Source organism: Oreochromis niloticus, linkage group LG14, assembly GCF_001858045.2.
Source record: "Oreochromis niloticus isolate F11D_XX linkage group LG14, O_niloticus_UMD_NMBU, whole genome shotgun sequence".
Taxonomy (NCBI): Eukaryota; Metazoa; Chordata; class Actinopteri; order Cichliformes; family Cichlidae; genus Oreochromis; species Oreochromis niloticus.
The window spans coordinates 1582667-1602672 of NC_031979.2; the positions used below are offsets into that span (position 1 = coordinate 1582667).

The 20006-nt window shown below is 38.5% G+C and overlaps 1 protein-coding gene across 3 annotated transcripts in view; it reads left to right on the top strand.

Annotated features, from left to right (window-relative positions):
* LOC100702586 (kinase suppressor of Ras 1) overlaps positions 1-19301 on the top strand; it is a 39967-nt gene extending 20666 nt beyond the window's left edge. For 2 of the 3 annotated variants that reach the window (XM_025898301.1, XM_025898300.1), the window contains exons 2-19: positions 76-223; positions 1448-1844; positions 2050-2213; positions 2340-2406; positions 7168-7251; positions 7351-7412; positions 8731-8843; positions 9000-9174; positions 10757-10811; positions 13208-13262; positions 14263-14514; positions 14631-14827; positions 15031-15127; positions 15443-15576; positions 15668-15799; positions 16213-16348; positions 17756-17886; positions 18550-19301. In XM_025898301.1, the coding sequence (XP_025754086.1) occupies positions 115-223; positions 1448-1844; positions 2050-2213; positions 2340-2406; positions 7168-7251; positions 7351-7412; positions 8731-8843; positions 9000-9174; positions 10757-10811; positions 13208-13262; positions 14263-14514; positions 14631-14827; positions 15031-15127; positions 15443-15576; positions 15668-15799; positions 16213-16348; positions 17756-17886; positions 18550-18631 (2442 nt within the window). In that variant the 5' untranslated portion in view covers positions 76-114 and the 3' untranslated portion in view covers positions 18632-19301. Of the gene's footprint in view, positions 1-75; positions 224-1447; positions 1845-2049; positions 2214-2339; positions 2407-7167; positions 7252-7350; positions 7413-8730; positions 8844-8999; positions 9175-10756; positions 10812-13207; positions 13263-14262; positions 14515-14630; positions 14828-15030; positions 15128-15442; positions 15577-15667; positions 15800-16212; positions 16349-17755; positions 17887-18018 lie in introns of all 3 variants that reach the window. The other variant, XM_019367502.2, reaches the window with a different exon arrangement.
* The last annotated feature ends 705 nt before the right edge of the window (positions 19302-20006 follow it).

Genomic DNA, 20006 nt, shown 5'->3' on the forward strand with positions numbered 1-20006 from the left:
AAATCTGGCAAAAGCGAGTGAACAGTAGATAACTTAAGCAGTTGGTGATAGATGTCATGTCTTTGTGTCCTGCAGGCTGCAGCAGGGAAGCTCTCAGTGGACAGCTTGCTGCAGATGTCCAGCTCTGAGCTGCAGGACATGATGAGACGCCTAAGCTCCAACTCAGAGGACCGCTCTCGCCTCACTACTGCTCTCTCCTGTCTAAAGAGTGTTAATGAAACAGGTGACCAAAGAACCTCCCCTTCTGTGTTCTGTTGTTTCTGAGTCATTCATAGAATAATTCATCAGACGATATTTAAGGAGGGGTATATACAAGATTTTGTTAATACCAGTGCTACAATTCATACTTTAATCATCTGAGGTGGCTACTGCATTGTTTTAGATGCTGAAAAAAACAACCCCACTTACTGAAGAAAATTAATCTATTTCCATTTCCATAAACTTTGTCAGAGGCCTGCTAGATGTAATCTAGCAAATGTTGACTTTTTTCATGAATGGTCAGATTGTGTGCAGCTATGAATTGTGGGATAATATTGTGAAGGATGCCGTCACATAAAGGACAGCTGACCGTGTCCTCCTTTAAGGAGGTAATGAAGCATTAAAGTTTTTTTCCTAAACATTTGGAGCCTTTGAACAGCTTATATTATGACTGCTGCATAGAGACTTCAGGGTCACTTGACTCTCCTTAAACGCAAAATTAAGTATTTGAATATACCCATTGTCTCTAGTTTCTTTTTTTAAAATTTCTTCTTGTCATTTGTGTTGTACTATTTGTTTTATATATTATACTGAAATACAGTACTGTTCAAAAGTAATGAGTCACTCCTCTAATCGTCATATTTTTGCAAGGAAATTGGGAAACAATTTATTGAAATGTGTGCATACATGCAAGTACGGTGTATAAGACTCTTTGCGACTCAGCTTGTTGGTGCAAAAATACTATTTTATCTCTGTCAAATTTTTTATCATTGGATTTTTTTCAAGATTAAGCTAAAGAAATTGGGACAAATTATGTGTTTTTGTCACATGCTGAAGATGTGTAAATGAAGCGCCTAAAGATAAAATTAGGTTTTTTGCTAGGCTGTCTGTTATGTTTGGACAAAAAACTGTTTTATCCCCTCAGTTCATAGGTCAGTCTTAGGTTGCTGAACAAACAAAACAAATGCTTTGTGGAAAATGGTCAGGTACAGGGACTGAACTGACTATGAGTGAAGAAACAGCCACTGTCAAAAGAAAAACTTTAGACAGGAAGCTGAAAGGACTATTGCTGATGACCACTTTAAAAAATTACAGAAAAAAAGTGTTATTCCTTGGAAGCAAAATATAAAGAAATGAGGATTGACTCTAGATAATACAGTATAATTTTCAGCTCCTACAGAGGTGTTAAACCTGTTGATCAGGCTGATTGTATTTCACAAGTAATGATCCAAACTGTCTTTGATTCTAGGAGGCGATCTGAGGCATAACTCAGGCTCCTGCAGTTCTGAGTCACAACAGGACAGCAGTCCCTTTTCTCCTATTAGCCCCTCTTTAAGCTCTGGCAGCCCTTTCACCTCATTAAAACCCAACAGCAATCATGGCCGGTCCATCTCTATATCAGTGGTACCCTGTTCAGATGACCAGAGACCAACTGTACCAGCTGAGAACATGAGCGATCCGTTCTCTTTGGAGTCAAGCACCCCATCACTAACACAGGTCTCAAAGACCCACACGTTCAAGTCCTCCCACACACCACCACCACACTCTCGCAAACTGTTGCAACTGCTTCCCAACATTGCACTTACGAAAAACAAGAGTCATGACTCGCAGCCGACCAACCGCAACGAGGATCCTGGGACACACAAGTAAGTTTTAGAAGGAATTCTGCAGTCATACATTTTCAGCTCTGCTTTGACAGGAAGATTTCTATGTACTTTCCTGAATCAGTGTCTTATCTCCACAATTGTGAAAACTATTTTAAAAAAATCATTTTGTTTATCCTTATAGTGTAATTCATGAATCCCATTTATAGTGCAAGGAGGTTTACAGAATTTGTCGGTGTGTTTGCAGGGCCTGTAAGAAGAACAAAGTGTTGGCTGCTATTCAGATCAACGGCTCTGGGATCAGTCCTGAAGATTCAGCTCTAAGATCACCTCTGCTATCTGCCCAAACACCTGGCCCTGTCCCAGCCTCAGCTCCATACATGATGCCTGTTGCCCCCATCTTACTGGACAGTGAGTTTCTATAAAAGCTACTGGAGTGGATTTCTGTTCACACAGACTTTTGGCCCTTCTGTAGCTCTGTTTCAATTTGACAAAATCTATCCTTTTAATATTCTGGTTTTCTAACGTTCTTTACAGATCTAGCCATGCAGAGAAGTTCCCCACAGACAATAAGGAGAGACATTGGCCTGGCTGTAACCCACAGGTCAGTAACCAGTTTGAAAAAAAAAAAAAAATCTAGTTAGTATATGTTATGTTATGGCCACTGCAGGTGATGCATTTTACATATTGTGTGACAAACTCTACTTTCAAAAACTAACTGAAGCGATATTTTGAGCATCTAACTTAAGCCAAATAAAATAAAATAAACAGGAAATGTTAACACGACAGCTATCAGGAGGAATTGATGCATGTGCCTGTCGAGTCTGGGATTTTTACATGACATGTAGTCTGTCTGTATAGTAATTCTTAAAACATATTAGGCTGTTTTTTGAGATACCACTTAGAGTCTAATAACAAACGGCTAACACAAAAATTTTAACTAAACTAAAATTACACATTTTCAAAAAAGAAAACATAAAATCTGGAAACTGAAGCGAAAGTGAACTAAAAACATAAAACTGGTGTAACTTGTGACATTCATTTATCAATAAATTGATATCATCTTGATGTCAGTGACATCATCTGCATAATCTTTGTGCAAGTTTGAATGCAGATAAGCATTCACAGAATTGTTGTTATCCTAATCTTTATTATTATTATTTGTCATTCTATCTTCCGTATGTTTTTTGTAGTTTTTTTTTTTTAAACGTTTTTATATTTTTCATAGGCATTACGGTTTTGGATTTAGAAGCAGTTTTTCAACCAGTGCACCAAGAGAAATTTGACAGGAATTTGCCACAGAGTGACAGTATGTCAGTAGTAACTGGATAGAGCATTCTGATTGGCCAGTTAACTCCAGGCTTATTTTTTTATTGGTGGATTTGTCTTCAGCGTTTGGTTCAAATCTGGGAAGTTGGAGTCAGTGGATGACTTTTTGAATCGTCTTTTCTGGCTGGATGATTAGAACTGAAACTGAAACCATTTGTCTGTCTGTAGTGGATTCTCCCACATTTCAACTTATCTAACCTAATATAATGTCTGTGTCTGTATCCCCCCACTAACATGCAGCTGGTCTGAAAATAAAACCCACAAAACAGTTCAAGATTAAAAACTATTTTACCTACAGACACACACACACACACACACACACACACACACACACACACACACACACACACACTCAGCAGGTTAGTTGGTGTCAGTTGATGACTTTCCAAAGATTTGAATAAGCTCTTTTGTGGAAGAGAGTCTGGACTCTGTAGGATCTAATGACAGACTACTTTTTGTGAACTTTAGCTCCACTTTCAGGTGGGTCACTGACCTCCTGTTTGAGAGGAAGCAACAAAAGCGAATGCAGCATGTCACCACCTCTGCTAAGAAGATGCTGATGAACCCTTGCTTAAAGTGTTTGTCACACTGTCCTCTGACAAGATGCTGCTGTCCATTCGGCTATTTTACTGACTACCTGTTTGAGAAGAAGTCACTGATCTGCACACACAGCAGATTAGAGTAGACGTGCAGATATTCCAGTTTTCCTTTTAAGATTCTTGAGTTTAGACGTTTAAAACATAACACCACTCTTCAAGTGATTTAAAGAATATCAGCTTTCAATATTCATTCAGATTTATTTGATTATTCTAAATTTTCTTTTGTCATTAGCTTTTTCTAATGTACATTTTAAAGATATTCGGCTACTTTCAAACTTTGAAACTTCTTCTTCTGTGTGAACTTCAGCTTTCAACAGTTCTGCACTTTGGCTTTCATGTGAATGATTCAGCATATTCAGTCTACACACTGGTGTACAAGATTGAGAAATTATGAAAATCCAACTCAAAGCTTTCAGCTGTCAGCATTCACACTGCATTATTTCAGGAAATCCATTCTCTAGTTTTGGTTCTGTACATCACCACCGTGGATTTTAAATGAAACAACTCAAATGCAGTTGAAGTGCAGACTTTCAGATTTAATTCACTGGGTTTAACAAAAAGATTGCATAACAATGAGAGGAACTAGAGCATTTTTTAACCCTTGTATGGTGTTCGGGTCTGTGAGACCCATGCCATTTAGAGGCCGTTGCCCCTTTAGGCAGTATATACCATCAAAACCTGCAAAATATGGTATAAGGATATGTACACTTGATTAGAACTGATTTTATTTTTTTTATAACATTTTATTGACAAAAAACGAGAAGCACATTAATTCATAAATGCGATCGAACAAAGGTAAAAGGAAAAAATTAACCATGTTTGCTGTTCACATGGCTCGTAATTGGGATAAAGTAAACATCTGTTGAGTAATTTAACATAAAATTGTTTGATAGTCTTAATTGGAAAGCCAAAACTCTAGCGGGTCCACCAGACCCATGAACACTGGCTGAGTAACAAAAATACGAACACCATACAAGGGTTAAAATCAATCCCTTAATTTCAGGGGTTTAAAAGTAATTGGATAAATTAAATAACTACAAATAAAAAGTCAATTTCTAATACTTGGTTGAAAACCCTTTGCTGGCAATCACGTACATCACCAGATGCTGGGTTTCCTCCTTTTTAATGCTCTGCCAGGCCTTTACTGCAGCAGCTTTCAGTTGCTGTTGCCTTTCTGTCCAAAGTTTAGTCTTCAGAAAGTGAAATCATGCTCAACTGGGTTAAGATCAGGTGGCCATTCAAGAATATTCATCTCCTTTCCTTTAATAAACCCCTGGCTTGCTTTGGCTATATGTTTTGGGTCATTGTCCATCTGTATTATGAAAGGCCGCCTAATCTAGCTGGATTTGAGCAGACAGTATGTCTCTGAACCCCTCAGAGTTCATTCGCCTGTGTAGGGATGGGTATCGAAAACCGGTTCTTGTTGAGAACCGGTTCCCACTGTTTCAATTCCTTGGAATCGTTTGCCATTTTTGCAAACGATTCCCTTATCGATTCCAGTCGCCCCGAATGACGTCACCACGTTGCGGAGCGTCGGAGCGTACCTGGCAGGAAACACGGCGCCTAAGCGGCTCAAACGCTTAAAAGTTTGTTTATACTTTATGAGAACGGATTGTCATCCGTTCAGGGCAACTTGCAATACTTGCAAAGTAGATATTTCATTAAGGGAGGAAACACTACGAATATGCAAAAGCATTCGCTCACAAAACACGCGATGAACTTAAATGAATGTCTTTAATTCCGCTCCGGACTCGTGAATCTCAACCCAGCAGCAGCAGCGGTAACGTTTGCACGTCATCTCCCGTTAATGCGGCAGGTAAATAATCAACTAACAGTGCATATTATGTTAGCGCGATCTGCTTTATTACAAAACCTGCCATTGTGCATTTAGGTGACCATGATGAGACAGACAGAGTCTGGCTGGCGCTCGCTGGCAGTTGTCGCTGCAGTCTACCGGTAGCGTCTCTTTTCAGGCCCGCATGTCACCGAGCAGTGACTAGTTTGTGGTCAAAACCTTGCAGCCATTTGCCACAGCAGATGGTAAGTGAATGTGTTTAATTGTTGGCAGGGACATTACTGGATATTCTTGTGTAATTGCTACAGAATAATTTATGTTATACTTTGTTATTGCTACAGAAGAATATTTATTTTATTATTTTACGTTTACAATTTTCCCCGGGGACCCTGTGACACCCCATTGAAGAGCCGTAGGCTGTGGATCTCTTAAGATCTCACTGTTGGGTTTGTAAGGCCATGTTACTCCTAAATTTCTATCTTGTTGAAAGAGAAGATATAAAACAGTTCTAAGCTAATCGACCTTAGTGTTCTCCTTTTTAAAAACAAGAATCGATAAGAGAATCGATAAAGAATCGAATCGTTAAACAGAATCGAAAATGGAATCGGAATCGTTAAAATCTTATCAATACCCATCCCTACGCCTGTGTCACATCATCAATAAACACAGGTTTCCAAGTGCCACTGGCAGCCATGCACCCACATGCCATCACACTGCCTCCGCCATGTTTTACAGATGATGTGGTATGCTTTGGATCATGAGCTGTTTCACACCTTCTCCATACTTTTTTTTGCTGTCAGTCTGGTCGAGGTCGATCTTGATTTTATCTGAAGGAATATCCCATACCTGCCCATGAACTAGCCTTTGAGTCCAATTTGAGTGAAAGTTTATGTAAACAGTATGTTTATTTCATACTGTACTATACTGGACTGCTCTATACTATATATAATACTATACTCCTTTTAACATATGAAATGTTATTCTTAGTAGCAGACTGAAATGATATTTGAACCTGTGATCATGCCTTTGGCTTCATCAGGAGAAATTTAGGTTTTTTAGCTTAAAAAAAAAAAGCTCTGAGAACAGCTTGATGAACAAGATATTTTTTGTTCTTTCCTGAATTCTGTTGTATTCACAGCATGCAGAGGTTACTATTCACTAGCTGGGCCCACATCCTCATTTTAGGTTTGACATCGTTTTAGTAGGTAAAAGTGAATGCTTTGACATGAATTGAGCTGCAGTTTGGGGAAGGCCTCGAAGGGGACTGGCGATGGCTCCCAGGCCTGGCAGATCCCCATGTACTAAATAGAAGCAAAGAAGTTAAAGAATAGAGAACAAGGAGGGAGGGTGGGGCACGTAAACAAGAATGATCAGCTTGCAGAACTGGGGGAACCTATATAGATGACAGCCGGAAGGAGCGTGTTTGGAGGCTTGGTCCTGCTCCTGAAATTCCAATACATAATCTCCAATATGACTTTACACTGTCAGTCATTCTAAATTAAATTATTATTAAATTAAGATTCTACATTTAGATGTATAGTCACAAAATTTAAGACTAGGGATTTACTCATCATCTATTATCATCTGACTCATTTCTTAACCTCTTAAGCCCCAAGCCTACCTCTCTTTCTCTCTTTTGCAGGTTTTCGACTAAGTCCTGGCTCTCCAAGACATGTCAAGTTTGTTCTAAGAGCATGATGTTTGGTGTCAAGTGTAAACACTGCAAGTAAGAACTGTGAAGATAACATCAGGCACTCTGTCAGACTGCAGTACAACTTGTCATGACTTCTTTGATGTACTATTTAGTGTATTCTTCTCTTCACAGGTTAAAGTGCCATAACAAGTGTACCAAAGATGCACCTTCATGTCGGATATCGTTTGCTACGTGTAAGCAACATTAAAATAATTTAGTGGTGTGTGACTTTACTGGTCTAGTCGACAAAGACTACACTAGAGATCTCCTGGTTAGACTGGCCAGAGATTGGAACGGGCTAATTTCCAGCATTAGTGGCCCTGACCAGTGACCGGTTGGTTCACTTATGTTCACTTACTAGCTGGTCCATTTCATGCATGTGGAACACATGCACAGTATTGCAGGGAAATAGTAATGCATTTACTCACAGCCGTATTGCATATCAGTATGGAAAGTCCTGACTGTGATGAAACCGTTATCCAGACCTCAGAAATGGGTGGGGCTGTAGCTCAGGAGGTAGAGCAGGTCATCTGTTAACCATCTGTTAATCAGAAGGTTGGTGGTTCTGTCCCTGTATAGTCCAGTCTACATTCCAAATATCATTGGGCAAGATACTAATCCCAAGTTGCTCTCTGATACAGTCAGCCGAGTGTAAATGTGTGTGAATGTTAGACTGAAAGCACTTGTGTAAAAAAAAAAAAAAAAAAAAAAAAAAGTACATGTATGAATGGGTCAGTGAGGCAAGCTGTATAATTGCTTTACGTGCTGGGATAGAGTAGAATAGTGCTAAATAAGAGCCAGTGCACTTAAATTTAGTTACCTACAAACCAGCAGTCCTTGATCATTTGCTCAATTCTATAAGCAAAAGATCAAAGTAGTTATAAGGAACATTATGGAGAGTAAAATTTGAATTTGTAAACATACTGGGATTACCATTGATTTGTTATATAACTCTATTGAAATGTGGGGTTTTTTGGTAAGGGAAAATATGTCAGATAAAGGTGGGTGTACAGTTTGTTTTTTTTTTCAGTTCTATAAGTGGGAAAATATCCTACAACTTGTAGTTTTAGGAAAATTGTTATGAAAATTATGTTTTTCTTTGTGGTCAGTTGTAGTTCTTAGAAATCAGTAATAAAGGGTATGCCAGGTCACAACTGGTGCCAGTCTACACTACAACATGGACCTCGGGAGGAGATACAAAACCAGCCTGCTGTCTCTACACCTTGGGAAATAAGGGAAGATGAGGGCACATGACAGTACTTAGTAATGTTTGTACACAAATCATCCAGGTGATTCAAGTCTAGTGATTACTGGCAACAATGCTATTAATGTTGTAATGGACTCCCATTAGCTTTGACAGTTACACTAGTAGCATATTAGGAAGGATATTATAATGGGCAGTATAGTATCAGCAGGAATTTAACATGTTGGGACCTTTTTATTTTACTTGAGGAATTGTAAAGTTTTGAAAATATTTCAAGCTCAAAGCTTGTATTTTTGTCTGACCGGTAGTGCCAAGGATGCGTAGGGCAGAATCGGTACCATCAGACATCAACAATCGGATTGATCACACAGCCGAAGTCTCACTGCAGTTTGGCACCTTACCAAAGGCACTAACCAAAAGGGTAAGTGCAGCTTTCTAATATGTGTTATATCTTGTTCAGGTCTGCTGTAGCTCTTTCTATCCTTCAATACTGAAATGGAGAAGAGTGTTGAGATTAGTGTGCAAGAAATAAATAGTGTGAAATAATTGAAATAATGGACTCCTTGTGTGTTTGGAGGACCCTGTCCCCAGTATTAACCAACTGGAATCCAGCAGTAACCCGTCATCAGCCACCTCTTCCACACCTTCCTCTCCAGCACATTTCCAGCAGAGTAACCCTCCAAGCGTAAGTGCCACCCCCCCACCTAACCCATCACCACAGAGCTCCTGGGACAACCGCTTCAACTTCCCAGGTATGCAACGTAATAAAGACAGCATTGTTTCACTCTTTGAAAGAATATATTTAACTTTAAATTCAATTAAATATTAAAGTTGTAGAAATTACATCTTTAAAAAAATGAGAAATGTGTTTTTGTGAAAAAAAGGCCTCATGTGTTGTCAGCAAGACTTTGTTGAGATGTGGGACTAGGGGAATGTTTACAGCCCTGTGAGTCTTAAGAGATTGAAAAAAACATGACAGCTGGACATCTCTAATTTATGAAGATGTTTCAATTCTCATCCAAGAGGCTTCTTCAGTTGTAAGAAAATGCTGGAGAATTCCAGGTATACCTTAGACTGCACCTTTTGTGTTTAAAAACTGAAGAAGCTTCTTGGATGGGGAACTACCATGACTCAATGACTGAGAACCTACACAGAGAACCCTCTGAGGGTTTATGATCTAATGAAATCAGTTACTGTAGTAAAATAGTTTTTCAACACATGGAACTGAAAGCTGATTAATATTCAACAGCAAAGTGTTTTCAATAGGTGAGTGCGTCTGGGCTGAATCAGACTGGTTTAGAACCTGGACTTTTTTACTGTAGGGATGGATGGATAGATACATTTTACTAATTTCTGCTTGATCAGTTGATAATAATGAGCCTGCATTTCAGATCTCATTTATAACTGGTTTTTTACCCCTAAGCTGTAAAAGGCTGATGGGCTGTTGTCGTCACCCTGCCAGGTGAGCAGACGGACAGTGTGAATGTGAAAACTAAAGAATGATACGAAGTTTCAAATTGTTACCCTAGTCACTGTCACTGAACATGACCTCAAGATCAAGGTCAGAGGTCAAATTTTCTGAAAATCTTTTCAATGCGATAACTTAAGAACGAGGGAACATAGGATTTTGAAATTCATACCATAGGTGTATCTACTAAAAATCTTGGACAAGTTCAAATCTCAGTGACCTCAACCTCAAAGTCAAGGTCAGAACTCAAGTTTTCTGAAAAGTCTTGTGAATGCGATAATTCAAGAAAGAAATCATCTATGATTTTCAAATTGGTACCATAGGTACAAAAATCTTGTCTGTCTGTGGTACTCTTTTTATAGCTAGTCAAATTATAGTCTGCCATTAATTGTCAGTAACCAGGCTATAGTTGCACTATAATTGTCCCCAATTTTTTAAAATATGTTGCTGACATTAAACTCAAAATGCATATATAATTAAAAAAATTTAATAAGTTATTCCAAATAAGTTGAAAATAATATGAAAATCAGTGTAATCTGTTTTTATGTAGATTTTTGAAAATAACCAACTTTTATTTTAAAACTGGGTTGTATGGCAAAAACCAGTTTTTTTTATGTTTAAAACTGTCAAGTGAATGATTCATGATCTGTCTTTGAACCATTCAAAGAATTGTTGTAAAGTGTTTTATTGTCAAACTGGATAAAACATTTTTTAAATGGTCAAACGTGATAGTTTGACAGCTTCAAACTATGTTGAATTTAACATCCTTTGTCCTCTTGTCATATACTGGAAGTATCCAAGCATCAATTTTGAATGATAAGTAGTTTTGTAGTAGTGCAGTGCTCTCAAGCTGAATTTTCCAACAGATGTTCCTGCCTGCACATACAGCGCTCAGCATTCTGGCAGTCACAATGAGTCTGGGTAAGAGAATACAACATTCATGTACCGAACCAATGATGCACTTTTATTTCATTTATATACTTACTATCAGGAGTTCAAGTCAGATTTGGTAGGAATTCTAACAGTAGCAGTGCTTTACCAAACAGTCCACATTCAAAGTACACTTTCTAAATTACTTTAAAGTTCACAAATGGCTCTTTCAAACTGTATATTACCATTTAACATTTGTACATGTATAGTTTGATATTTCTCCTTTCGCTTTTCTTTCTCCTCCACCACCACTGCTCTCTTCTTCCTTATTTCCACCTCATCCTCTTCCTCCTTACCTCAAGCGTCATCTCTTGAACAGAAGCCTCTAACACATGAAAGCTTACGTGTACATAAACATACTTATCTTTCCCCAATATTGTCACAATTGCTTATTGTCACAAGATTAGACATGTGACCCTCCCCTTTCCAGACAGTTTACTATGAACTGTGTGAACAACAGCTGATAGTTTGATCGAAGTGTTTGATCCACTAAAAAGAAAGTTTAACTAACACAAGTTAGCAGCACCTAACACCAGCAAAAATGGCAGGACTAACTGGCAGAAAATTTGAGGATATCTTCAACAACTCACCATCTGTCATTAAACAGAGGTGAGTTTCAATGACATTGACTTGCATCTGACTCTTTTGCAAAGTTTTACAGCCTTCCTCCTCTTTTTTATATCGTCACACTGAGTCACTCTCTTTATCCACCAGACCAATGCAAAACTTTAAGATTTCTTTTTAGAAGTATTGTTAGATTGACCTGTATTTCATTGTGGTTTTTCTTTTAAACTCTTTAAAATATCCAGTATTGTACAGAGCACACAGTGTATATAAATAGTATTTATGGTGATATTCAAAATTTTGGTGATTATTGTTATGTAAACTTTAAAACTGAAAAAAATGTTAGTTTTTTCATAGTTTTGATAACATCAAAGATAACATGAGTTGGAAACAAATCTACCACGGCATTTGAGTTTCTGCTGATATTACATCCTAATAAAATGCCAACTACCATTAATTTTGGTTTTAGGAAACTCCATTCCTGGGTCTGCCTCCTTGCAGGAGAATAAAGTAGAATTTTACATGACATTTTTCTAGCTTTGGGGCACTTTACACTGTAAGCCATTTGTTCAAATATGTCACGGTCAGCAGGAGCTGACTGTACGAGAGAGTGAAAAGGAGGATCCAGGTGCGGACACAGAAGGAGACGGAGCGGAGCCTTGAATAAAAAACGAGCAGTTTTATTCAGGCTGGTAGACATGAACAGAGCCGAAAACAAGAACGACACCTAAACTGGAACCCATACTGGGAAACATGATAACTGTGAAAACTAAGATTACTATGAGTTCTATGATTTACTATGATGACTAAGACTGCTATGACAACTATGACTAGACGTGGAAACACAGACGTTCTGACAAAGAGAATGGAACACAGAGACTAAATATACACAAGGGGTGATCAGGGGAAGTGGAATGACATGGGGAAACGGTTGACACAAATGAACATAATGACACCACAGGGGAAGTGTAAAACTAAGCACATTGAACGAGGAAACACCAGACCTTCAAAATACAACAGGAAACACAGACGTAGACATGACAGCACCAACTAGACAACATGAAATACGCTGACATGAAATACATGGCAGACTACATAGAGGAGACCAGAACAGACTTACAAAAGAGGACATAGATCACAGGTGTCGAACTCCAGGCCTTGAGTGCCAGTGTCCTGCGGGTTTTAGATGTGTCCTTGATCCAACACAGCTGATTTAGATGGCTAAACGACCTCCTCAACATGTCTTGAAGTCCTCCAGAGGCCTGGTAATGAACTAATCATTTGATTCAGGTGTGTTGAAACAAGGTGATATCTAAAACCTGTAGGACACCGGCCCTCGAGGCCTGGAGTTCAACACCCCTGACATAGATGGACCTAAACTAGAATAGACTCAACTAAAATCTAACTAATAATGCAACACCAGAACTACACATATATTTATAAGAAAATACAAATTTACCAAAAAACACTCAAAATGCTCTGTCAGAGACCCAGCCCCCGACAATATAGTTCTTTATGCTATGCATTTTAGGCTTTATTTCACATCCACATTGACAGAAAATTTAGAATGGCCAGTATTTTTAGATTGTGGGAGCACCTGGGTAAAACCCACACATGCAAACTGCATAAAAAAGGGTCCAGGAGGGTTTGGAAAAACAGTTTTGCTGCCCAAAACAATGCAGGGAAATGGAAAAAGGAGAAAGAGAAGCTGTTTTGGCAGCCAATAGCCCTCAGCAAGTTTCCAAGTTTGGTTATTCTAAGAATGGGAAAAAAAATTGTTACAAATTTTGGTGATTTTTTTTTGTTAATTTCTTTGGTTTCAGGGTGTCACTGATGGTGATTACTGAGACACAAGTAACAGCCTCAGAACAGGGACTGGTGAGTAATAGAATCTTCATACAGTGAATTAAATTAAAAAGATGAAGGGAAAGGGTGTGATTTGCTGGTTTATCTCCATTACATTTATATATTTTACTCATGTCGTTTTCCTTTTGGTTTACAGTACTTGCCAATGCACTGTTCCTTTTTTCTGACACTGATATCCATTTGGTAACTTTTCAGCTTCTTTCAAATGTTCCACATTTTGTTATTTTTCAGACTTGTGTTCAAATAGATTCAATTCATTCTTGTCTCACAAATCTACACAATACTTCAGCAAAAGCAAGTTTTTGGGATGCTTTGTTATTCAGATATTCAGACCATGTATTTAGTACTTTGTTAGAGACCCAGCCTTGTGTTTTCTCATTAATTATCCTATAGCCTTAACTCATTTTCATCACACCAGAGCTCCTGTATTGAACATTTCGATTAAGCAGTACTTTTTTTGGTGGAAACATTAAATGATGTGTTGGCTATATTAACATCAGACCTTTTAACATCAGACATCAGGAGCTTTTTTCCCCTCGCAGAACTGCTTCAGATCCAGCTGATTCATACAACATCCGGTGTGACTGTCTATATGAGGTTATTTCACAGTATCTCCATTGGATTGAGGTCTAGCCTGTAAAGGATTTGCTGGGATGTTTACTTTGGTTTATTATGTTTCTTTAACTTAAGCTGATTTCCTGCCTGCCATTATCTTTGAAGATATTGGTAAACATTTCCTCTTAATGACGATGAGCTTTCCAGGCTAAAAGGGAGCAAAGCAGCATACCAGTGGAGCAATCTTTTCATACTCTTCATACTGATGCATGTTCTTTATTCCATCAAATATTTCCTCCAGCAACCACCAGAATTGTCTAACTATCCAAAATACTTTTGGTCTGAATGGAGAATTACAAGACTGCAATACCATTTTGTATACCAAGTGCTGATATTTCCAGTAAAAAACAAAGTGTTTAACATCAGTGTTCACTTTCATTCTTCTCTTATGTTACAGGAAGAGGAAGGAGAGGAACATTACCCAGCTATGGATAAAGAAGGAGCTGACCAGACTGACACAAAAAAGAGTTATTCCAAGGAAGAGTATGATGAGGACGGTCTGGATGATCTGCCCTCTTCTATATGCCGCCGTCAGGCTGCAGGCCGTTCTGGGGTCCCCATCTCTCGTAAGGTCAGCCAGACCAGCGTCTACCTCCAGGAGTGGGACATCCCGTATGAGCAACTACAGCTGGGAGAGCTTATTGGAAAGGTGAAAGCAGATTTGTATCATAGAATTATTAAATCTTGTTTAAAAAATGAAAAGAAAAAACATTATTATTAATTTAAATTGAACTTTTCGTTCCTGTGCTCTGGCTTTATGTCCAGGGTCGCTGGGGTAAGGTGCATAAAGGTCGCTGGCATGGTGAGGTGGCCATTCGCCTTCTAGAGATTGATGGCAACAATGAGGATCATCTGAAAGTCTTCAAAAAAGAGGTTATGAACTACAGGCAGACCAGGCATGAGAATGTCATCCTGTTCATGGGCGCATGCATGGCTCCTCCTCATCTTGCTATTATCACCAGGTACTGCTGCATGACTGCTCACCTAAACACTGCACTGTCACTGATGCTGGTTTCCCCCCATTTTAAATGCAGTTCCAACCACGAGTGCATATGTGCACTGTTTTATATAAAATTCAATACAAAATGTCGTTTGCTGCTTTTTTTTTTACTTTTTGTGATGTGATGTTTAATTTGTAACCATACTGTATGTGTTTCCTCTGCAGTTTCTGTAAGGGTCTGACTCTATATTCTGTTGTAAGAGAAAGAGGTCACCTGCTGGATATAAATAAAACCAGACAGATTGCACAGGAAATCGTTAAGGTAGGTAATACTTATTATTGCATATTGTGTTGGTTGATAAATAAGACGGAATTGTAGCCAAGAAATGCCAAACATATGTACACTATGTAACAAATGTACTATTTTGGAAATATGCTGCACTTCAGCATGTTTTGGTGCTTCCCCTCACCCCCAGTGCCACGATTTGAAAAGGTTTAGTGTCACACATAAAAAAAAAAAATCTACACAACAAGGCTTTAAATATATGAACTAAAAATATCTACTGTTGGGTCATCGTCATCTTCTTTTTGTGAATGTAGGCGTATCTTTTGTTCAGAAAATCTTTGTTTGTTGCAGGGAATGGGTTATCTTCATGCCAAAGGCATCATTCACAAGGATCTGAAGTCCAAGAATGTGTTCTATGACACAAACAAGGTGGTGATTACAGACTTTGGCCTGTTTGGAATGTCTGGTGTGGTACAAGAAGGCAGGTAAGAGTGAAAGAAACTGCATCTAGGGAATGAATTTATGGTGAGCCATGTTTTTTCTCCTAATTATTCTTCTGTGTGTTTGTGTGTTTAGAAGAAAGAATGTGCTACGGATACCACAGGGCTGGATCTGCTACCTGGCTCCAGAAATTGTTCGAAAATTGAGCCCAGAGGTTGATGAGGACCAGCTGCCTTTCTCCAAAGCTGCTGACATTTATGCTTTTGGGTATTGACTAGTGCCATTTATACTAGAAACTATTAAGGTCACATGGAAACTATAGTTTATATTAAGCAGTTCTGCCTTTTAATTTTTTTTAGGTGCTTAACCTTCATTTTGTTATAATTTTATGTTAGCATGTTTTTGTGTTTTCTGTGGTACGTAACAGTTGTTTAATTGTTTAGTTTTCTCAAAATTAAAGGATTTTTACTGTTGCCAGCTAACATAGTAAAATAGTTTTTGTGGAACCATAAATTCAGCTATTTAGACATGCTGTGCAACTTTCAGCTGGAACTACACACAGATTTTGAAACCTTTGTTTCCATTTTATTCATACTCCATTTTGCATATTTGAGTAGCACATGATGTAAGAATGAATGTAAAAGAATGTAGTACATGAAAGGATCTTGTGTCATTTCCAGCACAATCTGGTATGAGCTGCAGATGCGAGACTGGCCCATTACCAACCAGCCTGTGGAAACTATAATCTGGCTAGTGGGTAGTAATGAAGGCATTAAGAATGTGCTGTCAGAGTCCAATCTAGGCAAGGAGGTCACGGTGAGTCTGAAGATCATGTCTACAGAAAAACTGACCCTGTTGTTAACTGTCAACAATTTACAGTATACTTTCTTTGTTCCCGATTTGGGAAATGCTGTTGTTGTAACAGCAGTATTAATAATAATCATAATCGTAAGTATTGCATTTCAACATCAACACAGCACAGCATAATGACATTACTAGTGTTGTAAGAGCGCATGGTAGAAATAAAACACAGAACACATCTTTCGTCTGGACTTCTTTAACTTAAAGAAGTCCAGACGCTTTTCTTTGCAAACTCCTTTGACTACGATGACCTGGATGACTGAGAACCTTCACAGACTTACACCCAGCTACTTGTACTTCTCCACTACATCAACATCCGGTTCTAGGATACACATGGGCTATGTAGCTGTTCCTTTCACCACTGATCTGGTCTAATTCAGGCCTAGCTGAGTTCAACACCCACAGAGAACAACTCTGAATTATTGCCAGTAAGGCACACCAACAGTTGTACAGAGACCAAATGCCTCATAGCTATGGACCAGACAGCCCTCAGAGAGCACTCCAAGGGATACAGTCAAAAGCCTTCTCCAAGTCCGCAAAACACATGTAGACTCATTGGGCAAACTCTTGCCTGCCTCCAAATATCTTTATGAGGATGAAGAGCTGGCAGTGTTCTGCGACCAGGATGAAAGCTTCACTGTTCCTCCTGTATCCTAAGTTTAACTAACAGACAAACTCTTCTTTCCACTACCTTAGCATTGACCTTTCCAGGGAGGCTGAGGAGTGTGATCCCCCCTGTTCTGGTTCCCAATCCTAAAGATATGAACCACCACCCCAGAACTGTATGCAATGTTTGTAGAGCCGTGTCAACCAAGACAGCCCTACAGCTTCCATAGTCTTTTGGAACTCAGGGAGAACATGTCCGCCAAGGAGTTGTTCCAAGGAGCTGCGGCTACTAAGATGGCTTTCGTGGTGGTAATCCCTGAACCAGAAGTTGTACACCAGAGGTGATGGGGCCATCAAACTGAAAAAGGAGTCCTATCAGGCTAGATTAGCCTGTAGGACTTCAGAGGAAGCTGATGGGTACCAACAGGCCAAACTAAATGTGGCTCAGGCGGTAGCTAAAGCAGCAGTTCGGGTTTTGGAGGACATTCAAAAAAAAGAAAAGAAAGAAAGCGAAGGCATAAATTTGCAAAATTTCAGTTTCATCACCATGCATCAAATGTTTTCAGTTCTCAACAAATTTTGTTTAAGATTGTCTTGAGATAAGCAAAATCTTCTCTTAAAAGCCATCTTCTGGGTGGCAACATGTGTAAAGTATTAAAGTATTAATATTGATTATATTATTATTATTTTCATATTGATTAAAATTTGATTACCAACCAATCACCATGTTGTATCTGTTACCTACTGTCCCAATAGGAGATCCTGTCTGCCTGCTGGTCCTTTACGGCACATGACAGGCCACCTTTCACCCAGCTAGCAGGCATGCTGGAGAGACTTCCTAAACTCAACCGCAGGCTTTCTCACCCTGGACACTGGAAGACAACAGAGTAAGTGTCATGGAGTGACAGTAAGTTCATAATCTGGATGAACCAACCCACTACACTATATAACATCAACACTGAAAATGTTTACCTCTTTGTTTTAGTCATCGCTCATCAAAATCTACATTTAAATTTCAGAAAAGCTGAAATTCTATGAAGCTAAGAGGAACCATTACACCATCAGTCAACAAAAATGCTGTAAATAGTGTTTTTTAAAGAAATGTGAAAAATGTAAAGCTGGCCTGCTGATGATCAAATGATATATATGTACATATTTAGACTGTTTTTAATGTGACTACTGTTTTATTTTGAGGAAAGAATGAATAATGTATCAAGTAAATGCATTTTTTCTACCTTAACTGGCATTTTAGACGCTTTCTTTGCTTTTTCTTCTGATACGTGATATTGTTTATCACAGTCTGTAATGTATTGCATTTCTCTTGTGTTTCTGCATTTCCCTTCTCCTTTTCTTCTGTCTCCAACTTCCTCTTCTCTGGATGTTGCCTGATTCACCTTGGCCTGTTCCTGTTGTGCCTGATCTCCTGACGGCTTCCTTTGGGTCCTGCAATTCCATCTTTATCTATGATCTTGTTTCCTTATCTTTCTATTTGCTTACTTGTTTTCCAACATTCCTGTCTGTCTACTGGGTCCACTCCTATTTTGGTTAAGGCCACTGGATAATCATGAATGCCTGAGACGTCACTGCCATCAGCATATCACTAAGTTAGGCAGTGAGAGCTTGTTAAATTGACTGAAAATATGATATGAAAGATGTAGCTCTGACAGATTTCCTATAAGATCGAATATTATGCGCGCACTAGCCAAAATTTGTATTCTAGATGAAAACCAGCAGATGAAACCTTTTAAGTTCTGTCAGGGATGTCACTTCTGCTCACGAGTTTGGAAGCCCTTTCAAAATGTAATTGAAATGAATGAAGATTAAAACATTTGAATTTGATACTTATTGTTCACTGCTATTAGGCAGAACTCTGAATGAGGAAGTGATTTCAGACACCACTGAAGACAGTGACATCATAATAGCTGGGTCTAAAAATGCTTTGCTTTCATCTTTATCTCTTTTCCCTTGATTAACCTGTGTGCCTACTTTCCCCCCACATTTCCAACTCCTAACCTTCAGTGAATGTAAATCTTCTTATATATGTTTAAATGTGATTGTAGGCATAGTCTCATGGCCGTTTGAGTTATCTGCATAGTTAACTAAGTGCTGCTGGTTTCAGCTCTTAGTTAATTTAAAACACAATTTACTCCAAGGGTTCCACCAGAGTTTACTTTCAAAGGGTCAGTTCACCAAAACTGGAAAACATAATATACACACAGTAATTTCTTAAGCTACTTAATAGAAAAAGTGTTGTGCTTATAGGTATACATTGATTAGTATGTATTTATGTCTTCCAGCAAAATGATGCAGTCTCATAAACTAAGAATTAGTCCAATAAAATACATTAGCGCATATTTCAGGTTGTGGAAGTCGCCATGTTGCCATGCAATCTTGAGTTGTTGTTTTAGTTTTTTTCCAGTTTCTCCTACAGCAGCCACCAGAGCTACCATTAAGTACTTGAATTGGAAGGGATAAAAAAAACTAAATTCAGTTGGCTGCAATCTAGTGACATCTAGTGGAGAGAAACCGACAGCTCTTTGCAGAAACTGCTCCTTTTTTTGGTTTACAAATTTTCTGCACACTGAAGAATATGAATATAAATATAATTCTAGCATTAGCAGTCTGACTCAAACAGTCTTTTGGTCTACCACTGTTCTAATGTGAAATTTCTGCCTCTTTGACTCATAATATATCTCCAAAACTGAAAGTGTTTGCCTACACTGAGTTCGCTTTAGTGCAAAAGGCACCACAGAAGTCATTCACCTATCTACCAAGGTAATAAATATCAGAGACAGATAGGAGTTACTATTTAAGTTCCACTTTGACACAATGAAAGATAAAGATGATTGAACTGACCCTTGGAAAAACGATTCACTCAAAATAACAACTTTGCTTTTTTATTTCTGTTGCAATTTTATATGATTCCCTGAAGCTATGAAATAGCTAAGTAGTTATTAAAAAATGATGAACGTTGTGGTATCAAAACCATGATAGAAAGACACTGCAG